The sequence below is a fragment of the Portunus trituberculatus genome, chromosome 37 (assembly GCF_017591435.1).
Source record: "Portunus trituberculatus isolate SZX2019 chromosome 37, ASM1759143v1, whole genome shotgun sequence".
In the NCBI taxonomy this organism is placed as follows: Eukaryota; Metazoa; Arthropoda; class Malacostraca; order Decapoda; family Portunidae; genus Portunus; species Portunus trituberculatus.
Genome location: NC_059291.1, coordinates 14,280,439 through 14,303,076, shown reverse-complemented (window position 1 = coordinate 14,303,076; position 22,638 = coordinate 14,280,439). Strand labels below are relative to the sequence as shown.

General features: G+C 38.9%; 2 protein-coding genes and 1 long non-coding RNA gene across 3 annotated transcripts in view; 1 reads left to right on the top strand and 2 right to left on the bottom strand.

The window, feature by feature from the left end:
- Positions 1–693: 693 nt before the first annotated feature.
- Positions 694–13,889, bottom strand: LOC123514257 (surfeit locus protein 6 homolog). The gene is made up of 9 exons (XM_045272003.1): positions 13,739–13,889; positions 10,505–10,726; positions 10,208–10,313; positions 9,947–10,036; positions 8,649–8,729; positions 6,399–6,587; positions 5,694–5,854; positions 4,323–4,421; positions 694–2,244 (listed from the first exon to the last, which is right to left on the bottom strand). The coding sequence occupies exons 2-9, from the start codon at positions 10,700–10,702 to the stop codon at positions 2,023–2,025; spliced, it is 1,146 nt and encodes a 381-aa protein (XP_045127938.1). The 5' UTR covers positions 10,703–10,726; positions 13,739–13,889; the 3' UTR covers positions 694–2,022.
- Positions 13,890–14,168: 279 nt separating this feature from the next.
- LOC123514254 (dynein regulatory complex protein 1-like) overlaps positions 14,169–22,638 on the top strand; it is an 18,221-nt gene continuing 9,751 nt past the window's right edge. The window contains 7 exon segments of the mRNA XM_045272002.1: positions 14,169–14,347; positions 17,212–17,347; positions 17,760–17,964; positions 18,525–18,718; positions 18,916–19,128; positions 21,299–21,469; positions 21,844–22,026. Of these exon segments, the coding sequence (XP_045127937.1) occupies positions 14,244–14,347; positions 17,212–17,347; positions 17,760–17,964; positions 18,525–18,718; positions 18,916–19,128; positions 21,299–21,469; positions 21,844–22,026 (1,206 nt within the window). The 5' untranslated portion in view covers positions 14,169–14,243.
- On the bottom strand, positions 20,366–21,963 carry LOC123514256. The gene is made up of 2 exons (XR_006677548.1): positions 21,822–21,963; positions 20,366–21,456 (listed from the first exon to the last, which is right to left on the bottom strand). It is a non-coding gene; the product is annotated as an uncharacterized LOC123514256 (long non-coding RNA).

Here is a 22,638-nt window from a genome sequence, read left to right as displayed (position 1 = left end):
ATAGATTCTTTATAATGTAGTGTTGCAATATCTAGCATGAATATGGTTATCATATTAATGTTTTCTAATTACCTACATTCTACTTTCTTTCACCTCATTTCATTTTAAGTAAAAAATAAAATCTTCAAATATTTATGTTTGCATATTCAAATTCATACTTTAGGAATGTGTAAGTGCCTTGCTATGTTTATTACAAATGGCATTACTACACAAGAAAGTTTACTGATAAAACAAACAAAAAAATGAACAAGAGAAAAACAGGACTTATTCCATCATACTTTTGCTGGCTCACACATGGTATTCATGATCAATCACACATTACCTGAAAACACTTTCTTCTTTATTTATAAGTGATTAAATTTCAAAAAACTTTTTTTAAATGTACTCTCAAGTCTTCCATGAATCAAATAACAAAAGTAGTCATAAGAATATCAACATTAATTAAAAACTTTGATGATCTGATTCCGATTCTGCACCAAACAAAAACCTTTAAGAATTGCACGGCACATGCTAACTTCAAAAAATAAATTCAACTACATAAATTTTCTATGTATATAACACACTAACTAAAAATACTCTTCCGAGGAAAAAAAATAAATAAAAAAATTTAAAAATTTAAAAAAAACAGCAGTGGCAGCACATAGTGATTCCAACCACACCACATTTCACACAGCAGGGTAAACTGAACACAGCTGACAATTCATAGACCTGTATTTGGATAACTCAACTGGTGCATGATCACAGTAGTAATGAAATATAGCTGTCCAACCATACCTGATAGTCCTACAAAAGATAAATATTTATAACAATCCAATTTGACATACCCTACAGTGAATTTCACTTCTTTCAAGAAAGCATTTAATTTCAACATATTTGCAATAATATGACTCTAGAACAACCATCTCCTATAAGAGCTTTAAAGGTGGTAAAATACATTTGAGGCACTCCAAGAGACCAGGCCATCTATCAATGCCTCTATCACAGATTTTCCTGAAAATACCCACACTGGCAAGTGTAAAACTGTTTGGAAAAGTCTGATTCTTATGGCCAAAAATTTACTTCCACCAACTTGCAAGGGTGACATCATTATATGCATATTAGTATTACTTTACCAAGTTGTCTTGCAGGTATTAACAAATTCTGTAATCAACAGAATGCTTTCAGGACAAGCAAGATGATATATTATTAGGAACTCAAAACCAACAGGATGCACAAAAGGATGCACAAGACTTTCAGAAGTCCTTTGATGGCCGAGAGAGAGAGAGAGAGAGAGAGAGAGAGAGAGAGAGAGAGAGAGAGAGAGAGAGAGAGAGAGAGAGAGAGAGAGAGAGAGAGAGAGAGAGAGAGAGAGAGAGAGAGAGAGAGAGAGAGAGAGAGACCACATACTGCTGTTTTTAGAAGTGATAAGCATTTTTAGGATTTAAAAAACATATTAAACACAAATTATAGTACCTTCAAAACAGTTTGTAATAAAGCCTCTCAATTCATCGTTGTTAAAAGCCATTTACAATTTGTCACAGGTATTTTCATTATTCATTTTAATATTTTTTATCTTTCCAAGGTTTGCACAAGTCTCATGTGTGCTTTTATTTCAGTCAAGAAAAGGTAATTTTTTCTTTTTGGTATTCTTAAATTGAAGTCAGTTGTCTTGATGCCATAACAAATATAATCAATTTTCTGCACAGCACAACAAGGTGGTACTGCAAATGCAAGAGTGAAAATGTTCACTTATGATCCACTATTTTAATATATATCATAAACAACAACAGACCTGGATCTGACACAAAGACACCCACCTTGTCATAACAGACCCCAGTCAGAAATCTGGCCAAAAATATACTTAGATAAATATTGTTGGCAAATGTGAGATGAGTGAAGTAGTCACAAAGATACAACACATTCATTTCACACTAGCTAATAACAGCTTGAGGCCAGATTTTCACCTTGGGTCAGTAATGGACAGGAGGGCACTTTTGCGTCCAATCCAGTTCTTTTGTCATCTTTGCATACATACATTATTCATTAAAATCCAGGAACTATATGTCCTTTTTTCTTCATTTTCTTCATTTTTTTATCTACTTTTGCTTCTCTACGAACAGCAATGTTCTTTCTCCTCAAGTTCTGCTTATCAGTCTTTTGCTTCTGAATGGTTTCTTTGCGCTGTTCCCATTTCTTTTGACTGATTTTCTTGCGCATCTCTCGCTTCTTAATGGATCTCTTTAACATCTCAACATCACTCTTAACCTGAAAGAAACAAATAACACACCATTATACTCCCACAGCAAACAATGGAGTATTGTAATATATATATACATATATACAGTACTAGATGAAAATACGCAATGTATTTCTGGCGAAAAAATAATGGTGTTTATGAGGGTGAAGCAAAATTAGACAAAAATTTGCAACCATTCTATGACAATATAGAATCTCTCCCACTCCAGGCCAAACACAAAGCCAACTCTGTCTGCCTGTGGCAGTAGTAAAGTGAGGTTGCCTGAGCTGTCTTGCTCCATGAAATGCCTCTGGATTTACATGATTTGGTGGTTAGTAGTGATTTATTTGCCACACTATGTAAAAATCTAAGAGACAATTGCTCAGATAATTGGTCTATAGAAAGGAGACCACACAAGTACTGAAATTTGCAATTTGACTGGTGTGGGACAAATGGGTACGAAGAAGTACATACACAAATTTTGTGAAGGAGGAAGTGATCAAGTACCACAGAAGAAACCTTGCTCTGGCAGACCACACAAGATCTCAAATCATGCTACAAACATATTGAAACAAACACTAAGGTTACTCAATCACTACAGGAGGCCAAAAGAACCCTGTACAGGTAATTTTCATCCCCAAACTAGAATACATAAGCAGTAGTCTAAGGAAGCCAGACAAGATAAAGGCAGCTTTGAGAGGGATAGAATTTGTCGTCAAAACAATATAACACACACACACACACACACACACACACACACACACACACACACACACACACACACACACACACCGTAGTGTAGTGGTTAGCATGCTCGACTCACAATTGAGAGAGCCGGGCTCGAGTCCCGGGGCGGCAAGGCAAACGGGCAAGCCTCTTAATGTGTGGCCCCTGTTCACCTAGCAGTAAATAGGTATGGGATGTAACTCAAGAGGTTTTGGCCTCACTTTCCTGGTGTGTGGAGTGTGTTGTGGTCTTAGTCCTACCCGAAGATTGGTCTATGAGCTCTGAGCTCGCTCCGTAATGGGGAAGACTGGCTGGGTGACCAGCAGGCGACCAAGGTGAATTACACACACACACACACACACACACACACACACACACACACACACACACACACACACACACACACACACACACACACACACACACACAATTCCTAATACAGGCAACCCCCGCTTAACAAACATTCACACAACAAAATTTCGCTACAACGAACATTTCCTTTTACTACCATCTGCTCATTTAACGAACACCAAACTCGCTTTAATGAAATTTTACACAGGTAATTTTTTCCAAGTTTGAAAGCCCCACCGTATCACGCAAGCCGACAGGCTTTTGAATACACCAGCACCTCTCGTGGACAAAACGCGCACCACTCACTCACCCTAGTTCAAAACAATAACAGCATTAGCAGCAGCTTGTCTTCCCTCACTCAATATGCCACCAAAACTCCTGCAATGTCATCTAGCGTTGCTAAGAAGACCAGGAAGTCTCTTACTCTTGAAGTGAAGCTAGATATTATTCACAGACACGAGGCGAAAAAACTAATAGCATTGCTCGCTACCATGGCTTGACTCCATCTACTATCGCTACTATTTTTCAAGTCAGCAGACTCTATTAAGAAGGCTGGTGAGACCATATCTTTCTTGCAAGCTAAAAGAACCACCTGAACTCGTGACTCTGCAATGGATAAAATAGAAAGCCTTGTGGAAATGTGGTACAAAAGTTTTGTATGCAGTACAATGATGCACCTTTTGTTTACATTCCACAGGTTACTAGCTTGTGTCTTTCCCACTCCACTCTCCCCCCCTCCATAAATTTATGATCATCAACATTATAAAGTTACTTACATACATACATTAGTGTACATTATAATGAGTTAAATTAAACTGCTTAAATGTTTAACTTCATAATTTTTACTTTCATTAAACCTTTTACTGTACTATGATGCACTCTCGCTTTGTTTACTCTCAATGGAAATTCAAGTCAGGGGTTAAACTTGTTATAATTGGTTCGCTTAACGAAGATTCGCTCAACAAACATTTTTTTAGGAACATAATCCGTTCGTTAAGCGGGGGTTGCCTGTACATCACATAACATTTACCTTCTTCCCTTCAGCCTTCTGTAGTGCAGCAGACCATGCTCTCTGGTCAGCAATATTGATTGCTGCTTCCTTGTCCCCCTTCTTTTCTAGATGCTTCATCTGCAAGAATATATCCATAATCAATCTGCATGCCTAGTACCTCAGTGGTGGAAACTGAACTACAAAGAATTAATTTCTAAGAAGTATTTGATGTGTTGGTCATTTCACAAATGTTTAAAATTCCTAGGCACATCAGATCACAAGTTTGCACTTATCCATAAATCTACCAATCATGTCAAGAGAAATTCCCTGCAATGAATATGGAGCATTACAAGTAATTCATAAGAAACAGAATGCAATAAATTTATTTATTTCCATGGTAATCTACCAACAGTTGGTGCTTAAAGGTTACTTGTGGACAGCCACATCCTTGCATCACTTCCAGCCAAGGCTTCCTCCATAAAAAAGGGATAGGATCAAGCTCAAAGTGACAATCCCCATTGCACACATACTAGGTCTTAGATATGCCTAAACAAAAGGCAAAGATCAATGAAGTACAATCGTGGTCAGAAGTTGGGTAGCCTGCACTCACTTCCACTGTGTTTGAAATTCTCTCCTAACCACAGGTCCTCTGATATCCCAGGATAGTGGTTCTTAACATTTTTGCTTCCATGCCCTATCTAAAAATTTATCCTTCCCTATATGCCTTTCCCCATGTTGCATCTAAGAATATAATTCCTTCCCGGATTTTAAAGAAAAGTCAATACTTTCGCATTTTTGTAAACTTTCATTACTTGACCATGCTCTCATTAGAGAAATGACAAATATAATTTTAGAAATTCATGCTTTTACCCAAAGGCTTATGCCCTTCTTGGAAATTACTAATGCCCCTTAAGAAGGCACACCCAACAGGTTAAGATCCAACTGTGATAGGATAACTCAAGGCTTAGTGAAAATATAAATCACAATGGGAATGTAACAGTTACTTGATTTTTGACCCTGGCTATACAGAAGCAGCTATCTTTGACAAGACTAGTACAGTAACCTGGAAATTCAGACTCCGCCACTGTGTTACCTACAACAAAGCATACGTAATCTCACACAAATGACCAGATGATACTGATCCGGACAAGAAAAGACAAACTAAATATTTAGAAGGATATCAAAATCAAGGACAATTATCTGGAGAAAAGATACAAATGTTTCTACTGTCTCATGGCCATCAAGGCAGAATAATGGGAAAAAATGTGTTTTATCTTTCAAAAGTAAGTGTTATGAAATATACAAAAGGGATAAAGCTGAAAAAAAGAACCTCCCCCCTTACTAAATTACTGGATGAAATCATGGCAATGTATCTTTGGAATTACAAGCATAATGAATCTATTTACAAACCTTTTCTTTCTCTTTCAAAGTCTGGGATAAGATTTGTTTGAGATCCTTTGATTTCATGGTGGTGTCAACATCCCCTGAGAGATTGATGCTGTTGGAGAAATCAAACTTGCTGAACACTAGCTCTCCCTTCTGGTTGTAGATGGGTTTCTGTGGCTTGACATCTGAAAGGAAGCCCCATTCTTGACACTAAATGCAGAAGCATGGACATTCATCTTTTTCATTATGATTTACTGGACATAAGTCACTTTAATATTTATCTCCATATTTTCATTATGAATATATGAACTATTTGTCTGTACAATTTTCTTAATTTTCCTTTTCCTACAGTGAGAACAAAACCCTCTTAACTCTCATGCTATCTAAACTAATCTCTGTATTCTCAATATTACTTTGTCACCATCCTTACCATAATTACTTGCATGCACATACATTAGAATGGAGTTAGACTCATGAAGTTGAAGCCAGCTATGTGCAAACAACAAAGGTAATTATTTTCAACATATTTGTTCTCCCTCTTACTGCATATTTATTCCCTCATGTCTTCCTTCACACACAGTCTCCAGATCTTCTTTAGTCTTCCCACTGGTTTTCTAATTATCACCAACTCCAATATTTTTCTCAATATATGGCTCTCTTCCTTCCTCCTCAGACCTCGGATATAACACTGCTGAACTCCTTTGAACTGAATAAACTACACTAACTCACTTTTAGGACTGCTTTGGATTTCCTGTAAATTCTTTTTCATGTCTTTCTTATTCTGTTTCACCTCAGTCCTTCCAGATGATTTCACTTTTCTTTTTAATCTCTTATCTTTCCTCTTCTCAAGCAGGTTTAACTTCTTGGCCAGTTTAGCTTCCTTCTTCCTAGTTGAATGGTTCCCCTTGTTTCTATTCTCTGTAAAAAAACAAATGAGTATACTTATTTACATATTAAATAAAAGTAGTGAAGCTAGACTGCCCAATAGGCCGGTATAAAGCTTCCAATCTACTGTAAGCCCCCGCACTTGGCGAATTAATTAGTCTGGAAAACTACTGCCAAATGTGAATTTTGCCAGGCACAAGTTCTTTATACCATATAAATTGCCTAAAAATGCCTCAATCAGTCTTTGGTCATTGCCAAAGTCCCTCTTTTGACACCTAAAATACCATCTTTTGAGCTGAAATAAAATATTTTTTCTTCACATATTAGAACACATTTACAAACCAGACCAATAAACAATAAATAAAGCCAATAAGACATGATATAAAGGATGTAACTCCCATTTTTCCACCCGTTTTCCTCACCCACATTCATCCTTGCCGCCACCACCATTGTTCTTAGCCCCACCAGTACCACCTGTTGCGCAGCTAGAGGCCATATTGGCGATAAATCACCAAAATTCGTTCCCACGCTAGCAGAAGAGAGGGTAACACAAACAAAATGGCTGAAGGGAACTCTAACACTGCGCTCTGATAGGTTTAGAGAAAGGTCTGATGTCACCAGGAGCTGCGTGGTTCGCCGTGCGGCCACCAGGGAACTGCCAAGTTTCAATTCAAATCGCCAAGCATGCATTCGGTGGTCAGTGGCCACCGTACCGCCAAAAGTGAATTTTGGCAAGCTGAGATTCGCCAAGTGCAGGGGCTTACTGTGTGATTATTACTATCCAATACAATGTAGCAGTGACAAAATCAAACACCAAAACCTAGAAAGATAGGTCTATATAAACTTGATAACGAAGTTGGTGCAGGATGCAGTGGAGTGAATTGTGTACACTAATTATATATTCTTCCTCTATCACCATTAAGGTAAAGCAAGAAGAAAAGCATGAAAAAATAACATCAAGTTGCAGTTGTCTTAACTATAAGATCAGAGTAGTTAGTGTGTGTGTGTGTGTGTGTGTGTGTGTGTGTGTGTGTGTGTGTGTGTGTGTGTGTGTGTGTGTGTGTGTGTGTGTGTGTGTGTGTAATTCACTGTTTTATCTGCTGCAGTCTATGACGAGACAGCCAGACGTTACCCTACGGAACGAGCTCAGAGCTCATTATTTCCGATCTTCGGATAGGCCTGAGACCAGACACACACCACACACCGGGACAACAAGGTCACAACTCCTCAATTTACATCCCATACCTACTCACTGCTAGGTGAACAGGGGCTACACGTGAAAGGAGACACACCCAAATATCTCCACCCGGCCGGGGAATCGAACCCCGGTCATCTGGCTTGTGAAGCCAGCGCTCTAACCACTGAGCTACCGGGCCGTGTAAAAACAAGTGTGTGTGTGTGTGTGTGTGTGTGTGTGTGTGTGTGTGTGTGTGTGTGTGTGTGTGTGTGTGTGTGTGTGTGTGTGTGTGTAATTCACTGTTTTATCTGCTGCAGTCTATGACGAGACAGCCAGACGTTACCCTACGGAACGAGCTCAGAGCTCATTATTTCCGATCTTCGGATAGGCCTGAGACCAGACACACACCACACACCGGGACAACAAGGTCACAACTCCTCGATTTACATCCTGTACTCACTGCTAGGTGAACAGGGGCTACACTTGAAAGGAGACACACCCAAATATCTCCACCCGTGGGGAATCGAACTCGGTCATCTGGCTTGTGAAGCCAGCGCCTAATCACTGAGTTACCGGGCCGTGTGTGTGTGTGTGTGTGTGTGTGTGTGTGTGTGTGTGTGTGTGTGTGTGTGTGTGTGTGTGTGTGTGTGTGTGTGTGTGTGTGTGTGTGTGTGTGTGTGTGTGTGTGTGTGTGTGTGTGTGTGTGTGTGTTTTTCTAAGAAGAGCAAAGCAAACATAAGGAATTAAAGGGAGTAATGGGAGAAAGGTGAGGAGGGAAGTGAAAAAGTAGGAGGGAAGATGCTCAAAGCCATGACCAAACAATGACAGACAAGCAGGAAAACTAGAATTAGATTTGCCCAGTCCCTAATATTCACACCTTAATGTAAAATAGAAGGAAAACATCTCATTAAACTTACTTTTTAAGTCATCAAGAGTTCTCTGATAAGTTTCCTGGAGCTGGTCTAGATCTGCAGTACTCTTTGTAGGGTCAATATTAACTGTAAAAGTAAAGGAGAGAAATAAACTTAACGATACCAAAAATAAATGATAATGATTGAAATATCTTTTTAAAACTACTGTGTTCTATGTAGGTGGAGATGACTCCCTACCATTGACGCTGCACACTGCTACAACTACAGTAAGTCCTCCTTATACAGTACTTCATTATCCAGTTAATTCACAGTTATGGCATTTGATAATTACTACCCTTGATTCTATTTACAGTAAAAAAAATTCAGATACAGTATCCACCCGTGTTTTGTTTACAATGTACCGCAGCACCAGCACGCCACCACAACAATCAGTCTCTTCCCGCATTTCACTGAACACAAGTGAAATCCTTATGGCATGTTTTTTGTTGATATTATTATCACGACACACAGTGACGCACCCATAATGGCCCCAAAACATTCTGCAGACACTGTTGGAGTTGAGAAGACAAAGCAAAAGAGGAGTAGTCTGAGTTTGGAAGTAAAATTAGATATTTTGAAGAGGAAAGAGCAGGGAGAAGGTACGTCTATCATGAGTCGAAACTTGGGCCTAGCCCAGCAGACAGTGTGAACGGTGTTAAAGAATTGTGAGGCTATAAATAAAAAGCTGGACAGAATGTAATGTATCTGCAGAACAGAGCCTCATCTGCCCACTCAGCGGAAGATGAGTAAGGGCTGAAATCCTTACTGTCCCTTAGCCTCGGAAGGGACATAATCTGATAGAATACATGGTGAGTGAAAGATAAATAAAAACATTTTGTTTTTTCCTTTTGCACAGTACTTGACATTATTTTATAGGACTATTTTCATGTATTTTCATGTCTGTAGGGGTGACTTTCGATGTGCTGGAACACATCCCCTATTATTACATGTTATAATGGGTTCGGTATACAGTAATTTTGATTTGCTGTAAGGTTTTCATATGTACTGTATAACGAGGACTAACTGTGCTGGTAATCCTGGATATTTCTCTTCCCTTAATGCATTGGCCACTAAAGATGAGTCTGAAATTATTCCTATGCCATATTTTCTCTCTCTCTTCCCCCTTCAGGTACTCATCCAACAGTTGTATTTTCAACTCACAACATCCACTTTACACTGTATATTAAAAGTTAAAGTAATGCAATGCTTCAAAATACAAACTCTATAAAAGATACTAGTTTAATTCGACTCTTAATTTTGCACATTATCATGAGTACAACTTAGTGAAAATTACTAAGACATACCTTTCTGTCTCTTACTGACAGGCCCTGACTCCTCTCGTTTCCTCTTCTTTTCATTTTTCTTCTTCTTGCCTTCAGCAGGAATAAGCAAACCTTAAAAAAAAAAATGCAACATTTGATGCATGCATCACTAGTTTTCTAGCTAGAATCTTGATGAGGAAATTACCATTAATGGAATCAAAAGGCATGACAGAATATGTGGATAAAAGTCTAATGAAATGTATAATGAAATTTTAATCAGTACCTGAACAATATGCGACTCACCCTTTATTTCTGGCTCAGGGTCTGGTTCTTTGCTCTGGAGAGGAAGTGGCAGCCACCTTAACAAATTGGATATAAATACGTTTTCTTTAAGCACAGCAGTTTTAATCTGAAACAAAATCAGGATAAATTAATATGCAAGTGACTAATCAAAATATCAATCTAGAGATACCAGCATCTATTGAATAAATTTTTTCCTCTAGTTATTCACTCTTCATTGAAACCAACAAAATACAATTTCACAAGACTACTGCAAAGTAAGAACCTACAGTAACACATAAGTTCCACTCCAGAACACACCTGTGCTGTGTCAGAAAGGTCAGTCATGATGTCAGAGGAGCTGTCTGGGATGCAGCCACTGTCAACACTCTCAGCTAAGTCTTCCAACTCGAACTCCTTAGCTGCATCACTCTTAACCTCTCCAGTTACATTCTTCTTAACTTTTTTCTTATTTTTCTTGAATTTCTTTCCTGCATGATTTGCTACAATATCATTCATTCTTTCCTGCAGCAGTTGTTATTTCTGCAATTGCAATAAAGGTATTAGAAAATAAGTATACTCTAGAATATTCATTAGCACAAAGAACCATCACACAATATACCAAGTTTTGGGTAGGAATTTATTAAGATCTATACTTGCTAAAGACTCGGTGGTTGTACAGGTGGGATTTATTGGTAACACCTTTACAAAGGCCTGTCCTCCTCACAGTTTTGGTTACTCTTCCCCTCACAGACAGAATCAGGCATGTAATGTTCAGCTACTTGGGGATAATTTGACACTCAATCAGTCTCGCCACTTAGCATTCTAGATAACAGGAAATATACACTTCTCAAGTACAACTCATATTGCTCTCACAAAGTTGGCAAGCTACAGAAAATCTGCCCTACCAAGTGGAAGGGATAGAACCCAGCTATAAGTAAAAAAATTTCCCTGAAAATGACCACAGAGGGTGATTTTTTTTTTTAACAATCTTGACACTTTTCTACAAATCACTTCCTACATCAATATAATACTGATAATTTATTGTTAACTCTTTTTTAAATGCGGCTCTCTGACCAGAATATAACGTAACTTCATGATTATTTATCTGATAGGACAATGAAGGTTATTATCCAGGGCTCCCCAAGTTGTAGTGTCCATGTTGGGAGTGGTGCTCCTCAAGGCTCTGTGATTGGACCTCTCTTATTACTAGTATACATCAATCACATTGTTTCTAATTTGACTTGTAAATATTGCCTTTTTGCTAATGATCTTAAATTATACCTAGCTGCCCCAATCTCTACAGCTGATTCTAAACTAAGCCATTACTTAATGTAGAGAGATGTAAACAAACTCCTTGAGACCAGTCTTTCAATCATGGGGCTTGTCATTTTCTGTTGAGATATGTCACAATTAGATTTTGTAGACTTTTTCATAATGCATCTGATTCACTTCCATATTTTATTGGTATTCAATAAATTCCACTCAAGTAAAAACAAAAGGATCTGGGTGTATGGGTAGACCATGAACTTAAGTTCCATCTACATGTAAGAGAAACTGCAATGAAGGCAAGTGGGGTAGGGTATGGCAATCTAAAAGGCACGATGTGCTGCTCTCCTGAATTTATGAAAGTTGTATGGTAAATCTATAGAACAGCAACTCCTTACTTATTCTTTTCTATAATCCCCTTCCCCCCAACAAGCTTGGGGACACGTGGGGAATCGGGGGTTTTGTGGGGGGGAGAGCCAAAAGAGGTGAGATATGGCGATCTAAAAAAAATCTAAGGACGAAAACCTAACCTAACCGGGGGGGCTGTGCCCCCCCGGACCCCCCCTACAACACTAACCTAACCCTAACATAAACCTAACCTAATGTAACCTAACCTAACTGGGGGGGCTGCACCCCCTTGGACCCCCCCTGCAACACTAACCTAACCCTAACATAAACCTAACCTAACGTAACCTAACCTAGCCGGGGTGGCTGCGTCCCCGGACCCCCCTGCAACACTAACCTAACCCTAACATAAACCTAACCTACCGTATCCTTGCTTTGGGGCAGCTTCCCTCCCCCCACACCGGTTCTCTTATAGCTTCACACAATATGCCCTACCTGTACCAATAGCCCTCCTCACAATACCTTAACGAAAGGATGAAGGTCCTGGCTGGTCCTCTTCTCGATTGTACACTGACTTGCATCGCAGGAGCGATGATTTCCCAGTAATCAAATTCGCAACCTTTACAACTAATGTCCCTGGTGGCCATGGTTCAACTGCGCACACAGATCTCTGTGCACCTGTCTGCCCAGCTGTGCCCCGCCTACGAATACATATAGCAAATTCCTATTGGCGCAGCTTGTGGTGTTGAGGTGGTGGCATGTCATTGGACAAAAAAACTATAGACACAATAAGAATCCTATTCACCAGTTACCCACAAACCCAGGATGTGAACAACAGACAGTCACTTCCTGTTACCCACAAACCCCAGATATATACAATAGACAATAGCAATGTTTACTATTTGGACTTGACTCCGAGTGACGTCTCTAATTTCAGTGAGACAATGTGACATAACCGTGTGTGACCCCCAAACAAGACCACAAGGTACGTGTTCTCCATTAACTACTCATCATTTTGTGTTATCATTGCATGGATTAGAGAGGAGGTCCTATTCTAAAGATTTACGGGAATGATCTCCCTGAACATGATGCTGTTACCGCAGTTGCATTCAAACATCAACTCAATATATTTCTGAGTTATGTTCTATATGAGTTTGTGTGTACTGTTTCTATGGAGTCTGGATGAAACCCTACTAGAAAACCCTACGCCATCCAACTAGATGTCTTCAAACATTGTCCTTCCTGGTTGGAGGTTTCATCTGTTTCTGTATGGGGCTTTGGCCTCATCTAGGTAAGAAACCCATATCATCCAAGTTGGTCAACCTGCATAACCTTATGTAATAACCTAAAACTTTGAGAGACATCAGCCTAGTTGGATCACCATAACTCCTTCAGCAATCTTTGAACATGTTATGGGAATATATATGAATAGCAAAGACTCTTCACACAACAAAATCAAAACTTATAACCTCAGCCTACTTACTACAAGACTGACTATTTATTTTAAGATAAATCTGATGCCCTTCCCACTCGTGATGCACACAGTGAACAGATACGTATGCACTGCAATTACCTAATAACTAATATAAAACTAACCTAAACTAACGCTAAAGTTTCTTTAATATAGTATTTGTTAAAGGGTGGCGTGCCATCAGATGCTGGATGGCCCACACCTTGCCCCTGGCCATTCCCTACTGTGCCAGTCACCTGCTGGGCCCCCGACAGATTTGAGGGAGATGACTCCGTGCTAATGAGACTTATTACACCACCACAGTGCAGCACGAGGAGTGATGAGCGGGGCACACAACGCCTCTTAAAACGTGCCCATCGCCCGCCTAAGCACCTTCCTTTCATTACACATACACAGTATTGCCGGTTGTTCACTGGTTTTTCTCACCCCTCTGGCCCACTGAGATATACCTAGCGTCTATCACCACTCACCAATGCCTTCAGAAGGTCACCACAACGCAAAGTAAAGCAGTAATCCAGTACAAGTTAGCCGCCTGTTTCTTCATACATGTGTTGTCGCAGCCGCCATGACACGTTTTCCTCTGCCTTTAATATTTATAATGCACTGCTCCATATTTTCTATGCAATATATCACATATTCTTATATTTTCGCAATGTAATATTTTTCAAACAATTCATGTTAAGTAAGCTCCCCAAGTTTCTTCTTTCTTACTACTATTCCTCAAAAGTAGACATTCGAGTATTTCAATTTACGTTTTTTCCTTTTTAATTAGACAATTAAATTGTACATTGTTCTTACAATTAATATCAACATTTTTTTCTAGTTATTTACCTTACATGGTTTCATCTGTCATTCTTTATTATTTTTCTTGATGTATTAGGTCTTGGTCTTGGTCCAGTAGAGCCCGAAGCTGGGGTTGTCATGGTAACGGCGTCCCTGACACTGTCCTTTCAGTGACAGTCCACTCGGTTAGCCATGGCTACTGATCCAGGGACAGCGGAGTGTTCTCGTCTGCCAGACACATCACTTGGGCCTAAGGGCACGAAGATCAGAGAGCAGCTCCGCAATAATATAGACGAGTCAGTGACAATAACACTATTTGATTGTTTTCTTTTTTTTACGCAAGAGGTGGAGATTGGCCAAGGGCAACAAATAATGAAAAACAGGCCCACTGGATTGTCAGTTCCCTTAGAATTATTAAGACTTATCCAAAAGTGAGGGACAAATGTCTTGATACCTTCCTCCTAACAGCAGTCAAGTCGTAGGAAGATGGAAATATAGAAGCAGGCAGGGAGTTCCAAAGTTTACTTTACTTGCCATGATGTTGCAAGAGACTTCTTCACCGACTCTCATTTTTTTTCTCTTTTTCCAGTTTAGTAGAATTTCTCTTCCTATTTTCTTTTATGCATGGTCTGATTTTTTTTTTTTTTATCCCTTTTGGAGTTTTGTACAGTTTTTCTTCCAAATGTTGTTGTTTCTTCTACTATTTCTCCATTTCAAGGTTCTTTTCTATGCACGCCAAATATGAAACCCATTCTAAAGCATTCCGGTCTCTCTCTCTCTCTCTCTCTCTCTCTCTCTCTCTCTCTCTCTCTCTCTCTCTCTCTCTCTCTCTCTCTCTCTCTCTCTCTCTCTCTCTCTCTCTCTCTCTCTCTCTCTCTCTCTCTCTCTATCTATCTATCTATCTATCTATCTATCTATCTCATCTCTCTCTCTCTCTCTCTCTCTCTCTCTCTCTCTCTCTCTCTCTCTCTCTCTCTCTCTCTCTCTCTCTCTCTCTCTCTCTCTCTCTCTCTCTCTCTCTCTCTCTCTCTCTCTCTCTCTCTCTCTCTATATATATATATATATATATATATATATATATATATATATATATATATATATATATATATATATATATATATATATATATATATATATATATATATATATATATATATATATATATATATATATATATATATATATATATATATATATATATATATATATATATATATATATATATATATATATATATATATATATATATATATATATATATATATATATATATATATATATATATATATATATATATATATATATATATATATATATATATATATATATATATATATATATATATATATATATATATATATATATATATATATATATATATATATATATATATATATATATATATATATATATATATATATATATATATATATATATATATATATATATATATATATATATATATATATATATATATATATATATATATATATATATATATATATATATATATATATATATATATATATATATATATATATATATATATATATATATATATATATATATATATATATATATATATATATATATATATATATATATATATATATATATATATATATATATATATATATATATATATATATATATATATATATATATATATATATATATATATATATATATATATATATATATATATATATATATATATATATATATATATATATATATATATATATATATGTAGGAGTATACAGGGTGCGGCACAGAAACTTGCTGATTTGAAAGGTTAATAAAAACTAAAATAGTAGAGATATTGTCGTAATTCGTTTCACATCTCATCTTTCATTCTCTGAATTTATTTATTAAATGGTTTTAAAGATGACATCGGCCAAGTGACGGCCTCCATTGTCAATGCACTGAGCTACCCGATTCTTGAAATTTTGATCAACTCTTTCGAGCATATCGACGCGTATGTTGGCGATGGCTCGGCGAATATTGTCCTTTAGATGAAGTAGGGTCCGTGGGCGATCAGTATAGACGACGGATTTGAGGTAACCCCATAAAAAAAAATCACAATGAGCCAAATCAGGCGAGCGCGCAAGCCACGGAAGATCGCCTCTCAAGCATATGAGACGCTCGGGGAAATGCTCCCTCAAAAGTTCCATTGACCCTCACGCTGTGTGTGCCGTGGCTCCATCTTGTTGGAACCACACATTACCAATGTCTATTTTTTCCAGTTTTGGGAGAAAAAATGTCGCAATCATCTCCCTGTAGCGAACTCCATTCACCGTAACAGTGCCTTCATTTTCTTCGAAAAAGTAAGGACCAATTATCCCTACTCTTGAAATTGCACACCACACAGTGAGACGTTCACAATGGAGTGACCTCTGATGAAGTTCACATGGATTGTTAGCGCTCCAATCACGCATGTTTTGATTGTTCACACAGCCAGAAATGTGAAAGTGAGCTTCATCACCAAAGAACAGGAGCGCGTCGTGAGACAGGTTTTCACGGAGCGCTTCACATGCATTTCGCCGGGCATTAAAATAATCTTTAAAACAGTTTAATGAATAAATTCAGAGAATGTAAGGTGAGATGTGAAACGAATTATAACAATATCTCTACTATTTTGGTTTTTATTAACCTTTCAAATCAGCAAGTTTCTGTGCCGCACCCTGTATATATATATATATATATATATATATATATATATATATATATATATATATATATATATATATATATATATATATATATATATATATATATATATATATATTGTAAATAGAAATAGGTTTAACAATGTCTTCAGTATGATTTTTGATAACTCTTATCTATTTATTTTATCATAAATATATGCTACTGTGTTGTACAAACAATTGATGATGTGCGTAATACAAATATAGATAAGTCAGTAAACGATAATATAATGAAAAAAGGATGGGAACCACTGTTCTAAATAACTCATTTTTATTTTCTAGCCAGTTGTAATTATCATACCTGCTACCAACTGGAAAAATCTATTCTTCCAATGCCTTCTTTCCTTCATGTGTGTGCTCGTGGGTATTTCTTCTTATATTTGCTACATACGGTAGTGAAGAGGGCAAACAGTCACATCCATCCGTCCTCTCCAGTTATATCCATCCTTCAGGTCCGAGTTGAACAGGGACATGACCTGCGAGGAGGAGGCAGTGGTGCGGGCTGGAGAGGCTGGCCACGCCCTCACCACTTCAATCCACGCCCATGAACGCGATCTCCACTGCCTCGTCAAGCATGGCTGCACTATGGTGAGATGAGGAGACCAATGGCCTTAACCATTATTCTCAATCATTCAACCCTTTTTCTACTACACTCCGAGACTCCCTATACCAGTTTTATATTTCCTCCTTCCTATCATTTAAACTTTTTCATGAGGGAGATTTCAAAACACCTATCCTCAAATGTTGGTGGGTTTGACTGCCATGGAATTTACTCAAGATTTTAAAACTATCTGGTGCAATTTTACAACACAATTTAAAAAAATATTATCACTCGTTGCAAAAGAAGCAAGCGATTACAATATAGTTTCTATAGTGTCTATATTATTTGAAAAAAATGCTCTTTCAAATTTATCTAAAACTCCTTGGATAAAGAAAATGTGTCATGTCATTACCAGTTTAGAGGTAAAAGTAAAATACATAACGAAGGGTTTAACCTCAGGTGGGAAACGTGGAGGTGGCGGCGCTAAGCTGGGAGGTGCGCGCTAGGGTGGAGAGCGAGGGACGGAGAGAGGAGTGGCGGACAAGGCTGGAGGAGGATTCCAGTAAGACGCACGACGCCCTACATCGCATCCAACAGTACTGGGAGGAGGTGGTGGGGCTGAGTGTGCCTGAGGACCTTCACCAGGGACTCTGCCAGTTGCAAGGCAAGTGTTGCCATGTGTTGGTGTTATCGATTTGCGATACATCAAGATAAGAAAAAAATGAAGTACAGTACATGCAATGTAATATAATGTCACTTGCCAAGTAGTTTGTCTGATGGAGTGAGACTAGCCCTTACTTAAACATAAAGTTGCACTATACATTCATCTTCCTAACTTATGAATCAGTTTTCCTACCTATATCTACTGTATAACAAAGTGATGTTCATCATCATTTTTTCAAGGTAGGTGTTATTGGCTAGGGCTACCTATGATGTTTATGTTAGGTCGCCTTCTGCCTCTCCCCACTCCACATCCCCTTCCCATCCTTCTTCCTCATATTTTATACTATCCATTCTACATACACACAGACACACAAACACTCTCTCTCTCTCTCTCTCTCTCTCTCTCTCTCTCTCTCTCTCTCTCTCTCTCTCTCTCTCTCTATGCATTACCTACTTACTCATTAACTATACATACGTATCAATTTATCTAACAATCAATATATGTATCTATCCATCCAACCATTTCCTTCTCTCACTCTCCATTGTGCACCTACGTAATAGACTGGACCCAAGAACTGACGAACCAGAAGACCCAGATCGTGACGGGGCTGCGAGACGAGCTGGGCACACTGGACGCCGCCTACGAGAGTGAGCTGCAGCAGCAGGCAAGGCAGAGGACGGAGCTTTTGAGGCGCATCACAGAACACGTCTCCGAGCTGCACCACACCTACCGCGACGCCCTCAGAGCTGTGCAGGTGTGTGTGTTTGGAGAGAGAGAGAGAGAGAGAGAGAGAGAGAGAGAGAGAGAGAGAGTGTGTGTGTGTGTGTGTGTGTGTGTGTGTGTGTTCAGTGGCCTTTGAAAATAATGGTAAGAGAGCATAGCACTTGTTTCTCTTGCACTCACTCCGCCTCCATCCACGACCGTCTCACTCACATCCGCGCATCGCCCCAGGCCGTAGCGGATAAGGAACGAGCCGCCCTTGTGCAGCACTACGGAAACATGTGGGACCAGGCGGTGGCGGGCCTGGACGAGCAGCTGCAACGCCTCCTGCACGAGCGTCTACACAACAGGGCTTCTCGACTGGACCAGATCATCGAACTCAAGCTGCACGGGGCGGCTGAGCACATGGCGGCGATGGACAAACTCGACACTGACATTGAAAAGGTAGGTACAGTCGGCTCCCTACCTCACGAAGTAGTTTTTCTGCCTAAAATTTTAACAAAAATGACATCTGTCATTTTTTACATGTTAGCTGTCATTGGTTAAACTAAAGCTAAGAGCTGTCTCTGAGGTGTATCATAGGAAGAAGGCCTGCCTTCTTCCTTTTCCCCTCCATACCCCTCTCCCTGTCCATCCTCCCCAACTTCTTACTTCTCATACCTTCTTCACCTCTCTCTCTCTCTCTCTCTCTCTCTCTCTCTCTTACACACACACATACACACACGGCAGTTAGCTTTATGGTTACTTAGTGTTAACACCACATCGCCACACCATATCACACGACACCACCATCACCACCACCATATCACCAGATGCCACCACTACAAGCGGTGGAATAGTGGAAAAGGTAGTGAGCTTGGGATCGGGCAGACGTCCAGACGTAGGTTCTAATCCCACCACATACTGCTTTGAAGCTATGCCATTTGACGAGCGGTTTAAAGTTACCTACATGTCACCATGATAACCAGGCTCCAGGTGGTTACACCAAATATTATGTACCCTAATATGGATACCACTATAAGTAAAATTGTTTGCGCCACTAATGGGCGGAAGCTGAACAGCGCTTCCCACAGATCCTCTTCAAGTATACCTACAGGCGTTATAGGCCATAACATAAAAAAAAAAAAAAAAAAAAACACCAGGCACCATCACACCACACAACTACCAGACACCACCATTACACACAACAGCACCACCATACACCACCACCACACCACAGCATCACCACCACCATGTAGACACCAACTCTACAACATACAACCACCAGAAACCTCAACATCACGTACCACAACACCACCACATTACACCACACAATCACCATCGCCACCACACACCATGTGATACTACACAACACCATAACACACCACATCAAGGTATCCATGGCGCCACGACCTAGCCAGTCCTGATGAGTCCTTCCCTGGCATCCTTGACGCCCTAACATCCCCAGCCCTAGTAAGCACCCGCTAACCCCCCTCCCCCACTTGCTAGCCCAACCACCATCCTTCTGCAGCCAAGGTAGCAGTTTCCTCTCCCATTTAGGGAAAATTCGAGTGTTTTGCAGGTGTTTTCCGGTGATTCCAAGGCTCGTTGTTTGTGTTAGAGTAGGAGGAGGAGGTGTAAGTGGAGGGAAGATGAGGAGTATGAGCGGAGAGGAGAGGAGATGGACCAATTGAAAAAAATATGCAAAATTTTTTTTATTAAGGGGAGTTTGCATTGTTTTGGCATTTGATTTATTGATAGAAATGAAAATCAAGTTACAATCCATTATAAGATCTTGCCTGGCTGTGTCTTTTGTTTCTTGTGCAAATAATATTTTCGTCATTCTACCATTTTAATGTTGTTTTTCTTTAATTAGCTCGTCCAGGATTGTTTTGGTGATTGACATTGTACATAAAAAATATGAGAAACATGACCCAAGTAATGATATCCAATAGCATCTAGTCTAACTATACGTATTTTCAAATCTAAGTTTTTATAGCAGCAAAATATAGAAGAAAATTCTTTAAACAGCGAAGAATTTGTGTTTTCGTATTTAGTTAGAAAGTGTTTTTTTTTTTTTTTTTATTCAGAAATGTAACATAATGCAGTCTGACTGTGTTTCCCTTGTCGACATTGTAATGTGTTTGTAGCACTGTTAATGAGAAATACAGGCGGTTTGTTGGACTCCACTTTATAAACACTTGACTCGGTAATGTTATTATATATTGGATGTTAGTTTAAGTATTTGCTGAGTCTAAAAAAAAGTGTAGTTCATTACAGTCTGGGTGTCTTCCTCCTTCTCATAATTATCAAAATGAATTACGTACGTAGGGGTTGAGATAGGAGGTGTGGATTATTATACATCACGAGTTCTGGCCAATGATATTACCTATATTAGAATCCCTCGAGTTGACATATCGCTCTACAAGTCAAGGACAGTAAACTCAAAAGATTTGGCGCCTCATCTCGTTTGCTTTGAATAGGTTTTAGTGGAAATTATTGAGGTTTTCATGATTTTAGTGATAGTTTAGCAAGCTCTAGTCTAGTGAGAGATACTGTCATTTTAACTATAATCTTTTGAAAATAGTGGAGGTGCGGCGCAGAAGTGTTTTAGAATATTATCTCTGTGCGGTAGGTGCTGGTGGAGGTCATGCGGATGAAGGCGGCGCAGCAGGTGGAGGAAAGCCAGCTGCGATACAGTCAGCAGGTTCTACAGCAGCAGTATCGAGAGACCACCGCCCTTGTCAGTGAAGCTCGCCGCTCCCTCAACGCCCTCACGCCCGTCCTCAACACCTACAGGAGGAAGGTAAGAAGGAATGACTCTGAATTACACGTTATGAGAGAGTTTCAGGTGTTACTCTATACCAGGTCAGCTCAGCATCAGATCTCGTTGTTCCTATCACGGTACAATGAATTTTTTATTAGTATTCAATAAGTGAGATAGGTAATGATTGAAGTTCAAAGCATTCCTCTACCGGGCCAACTCAGCTCAGCTCTTCATATCCTTCACAAGGAACTTTTGTATTAGTATTAAGACCTTCTCTCTCAATCTCTCAATCTCTCTCTCTCTCTCTCTCTCTCTCTCTCTCTCTCTCTCTCTCTCTCTCTCTCTCTCTCTCTCTCTCTCTCTTTCACATGTTCCGCTTATTTCTTCTTACTTCGTTAAACCACCCCTTGAAGTCCGAGGCGGCCGATGCGGGACGGGCTGCACGGGAGCAGACAGCGGTGCGGGAGGCTGCCAGGCTGCGTCAGGTGAGCCAACAGCACCGAGGCAGGCTGGCACACATCTCAGGCCTCTTCACTCGCCAGGCGCGCTCCCTCTCCCTCATGCACTACCGCACTCTTCGCTCTCACGTCATGCAGGTTGGTGGAATTATTGATACTACTGCTGCTCCTCTTACTACTTCTACTACCACCACCACCACCACAACCATGTGCACTACCACTACTACTACTACTACTGCTGCTACTACTACTACTACTACTAATACTAATACTGTTGTTGTTGTTGCTGCTGCTGCTGCTTCTGCTGCTGCTGGTACTGCTGCTGCTACTGATGCTGTTGCTGCTATTACTAATACTACCAGTACTAATACTACTGATGATAATAATGAAAATAATAATAATAATAATAATAATAATAATAATAATAATAATAATAATAATAATAATCATAAAAATAATAATGATAATGATAACAACAACAACAACAACAACAACAACGACAACAACAACAACATACACCTGCTGCTTGCTTTTATGACTAAATAATGAAATACAATTGTTTTCATATATCAGTTATCCTATTTCGTGTTGCAGTGATATATATATATATATATATATATATATATATATATATATATATATATATATATATATATATATATATATATATATGTATATATATATATATATATATATATATATATATATATATATATATATATATATATATATATATATATGTGTGTGTGT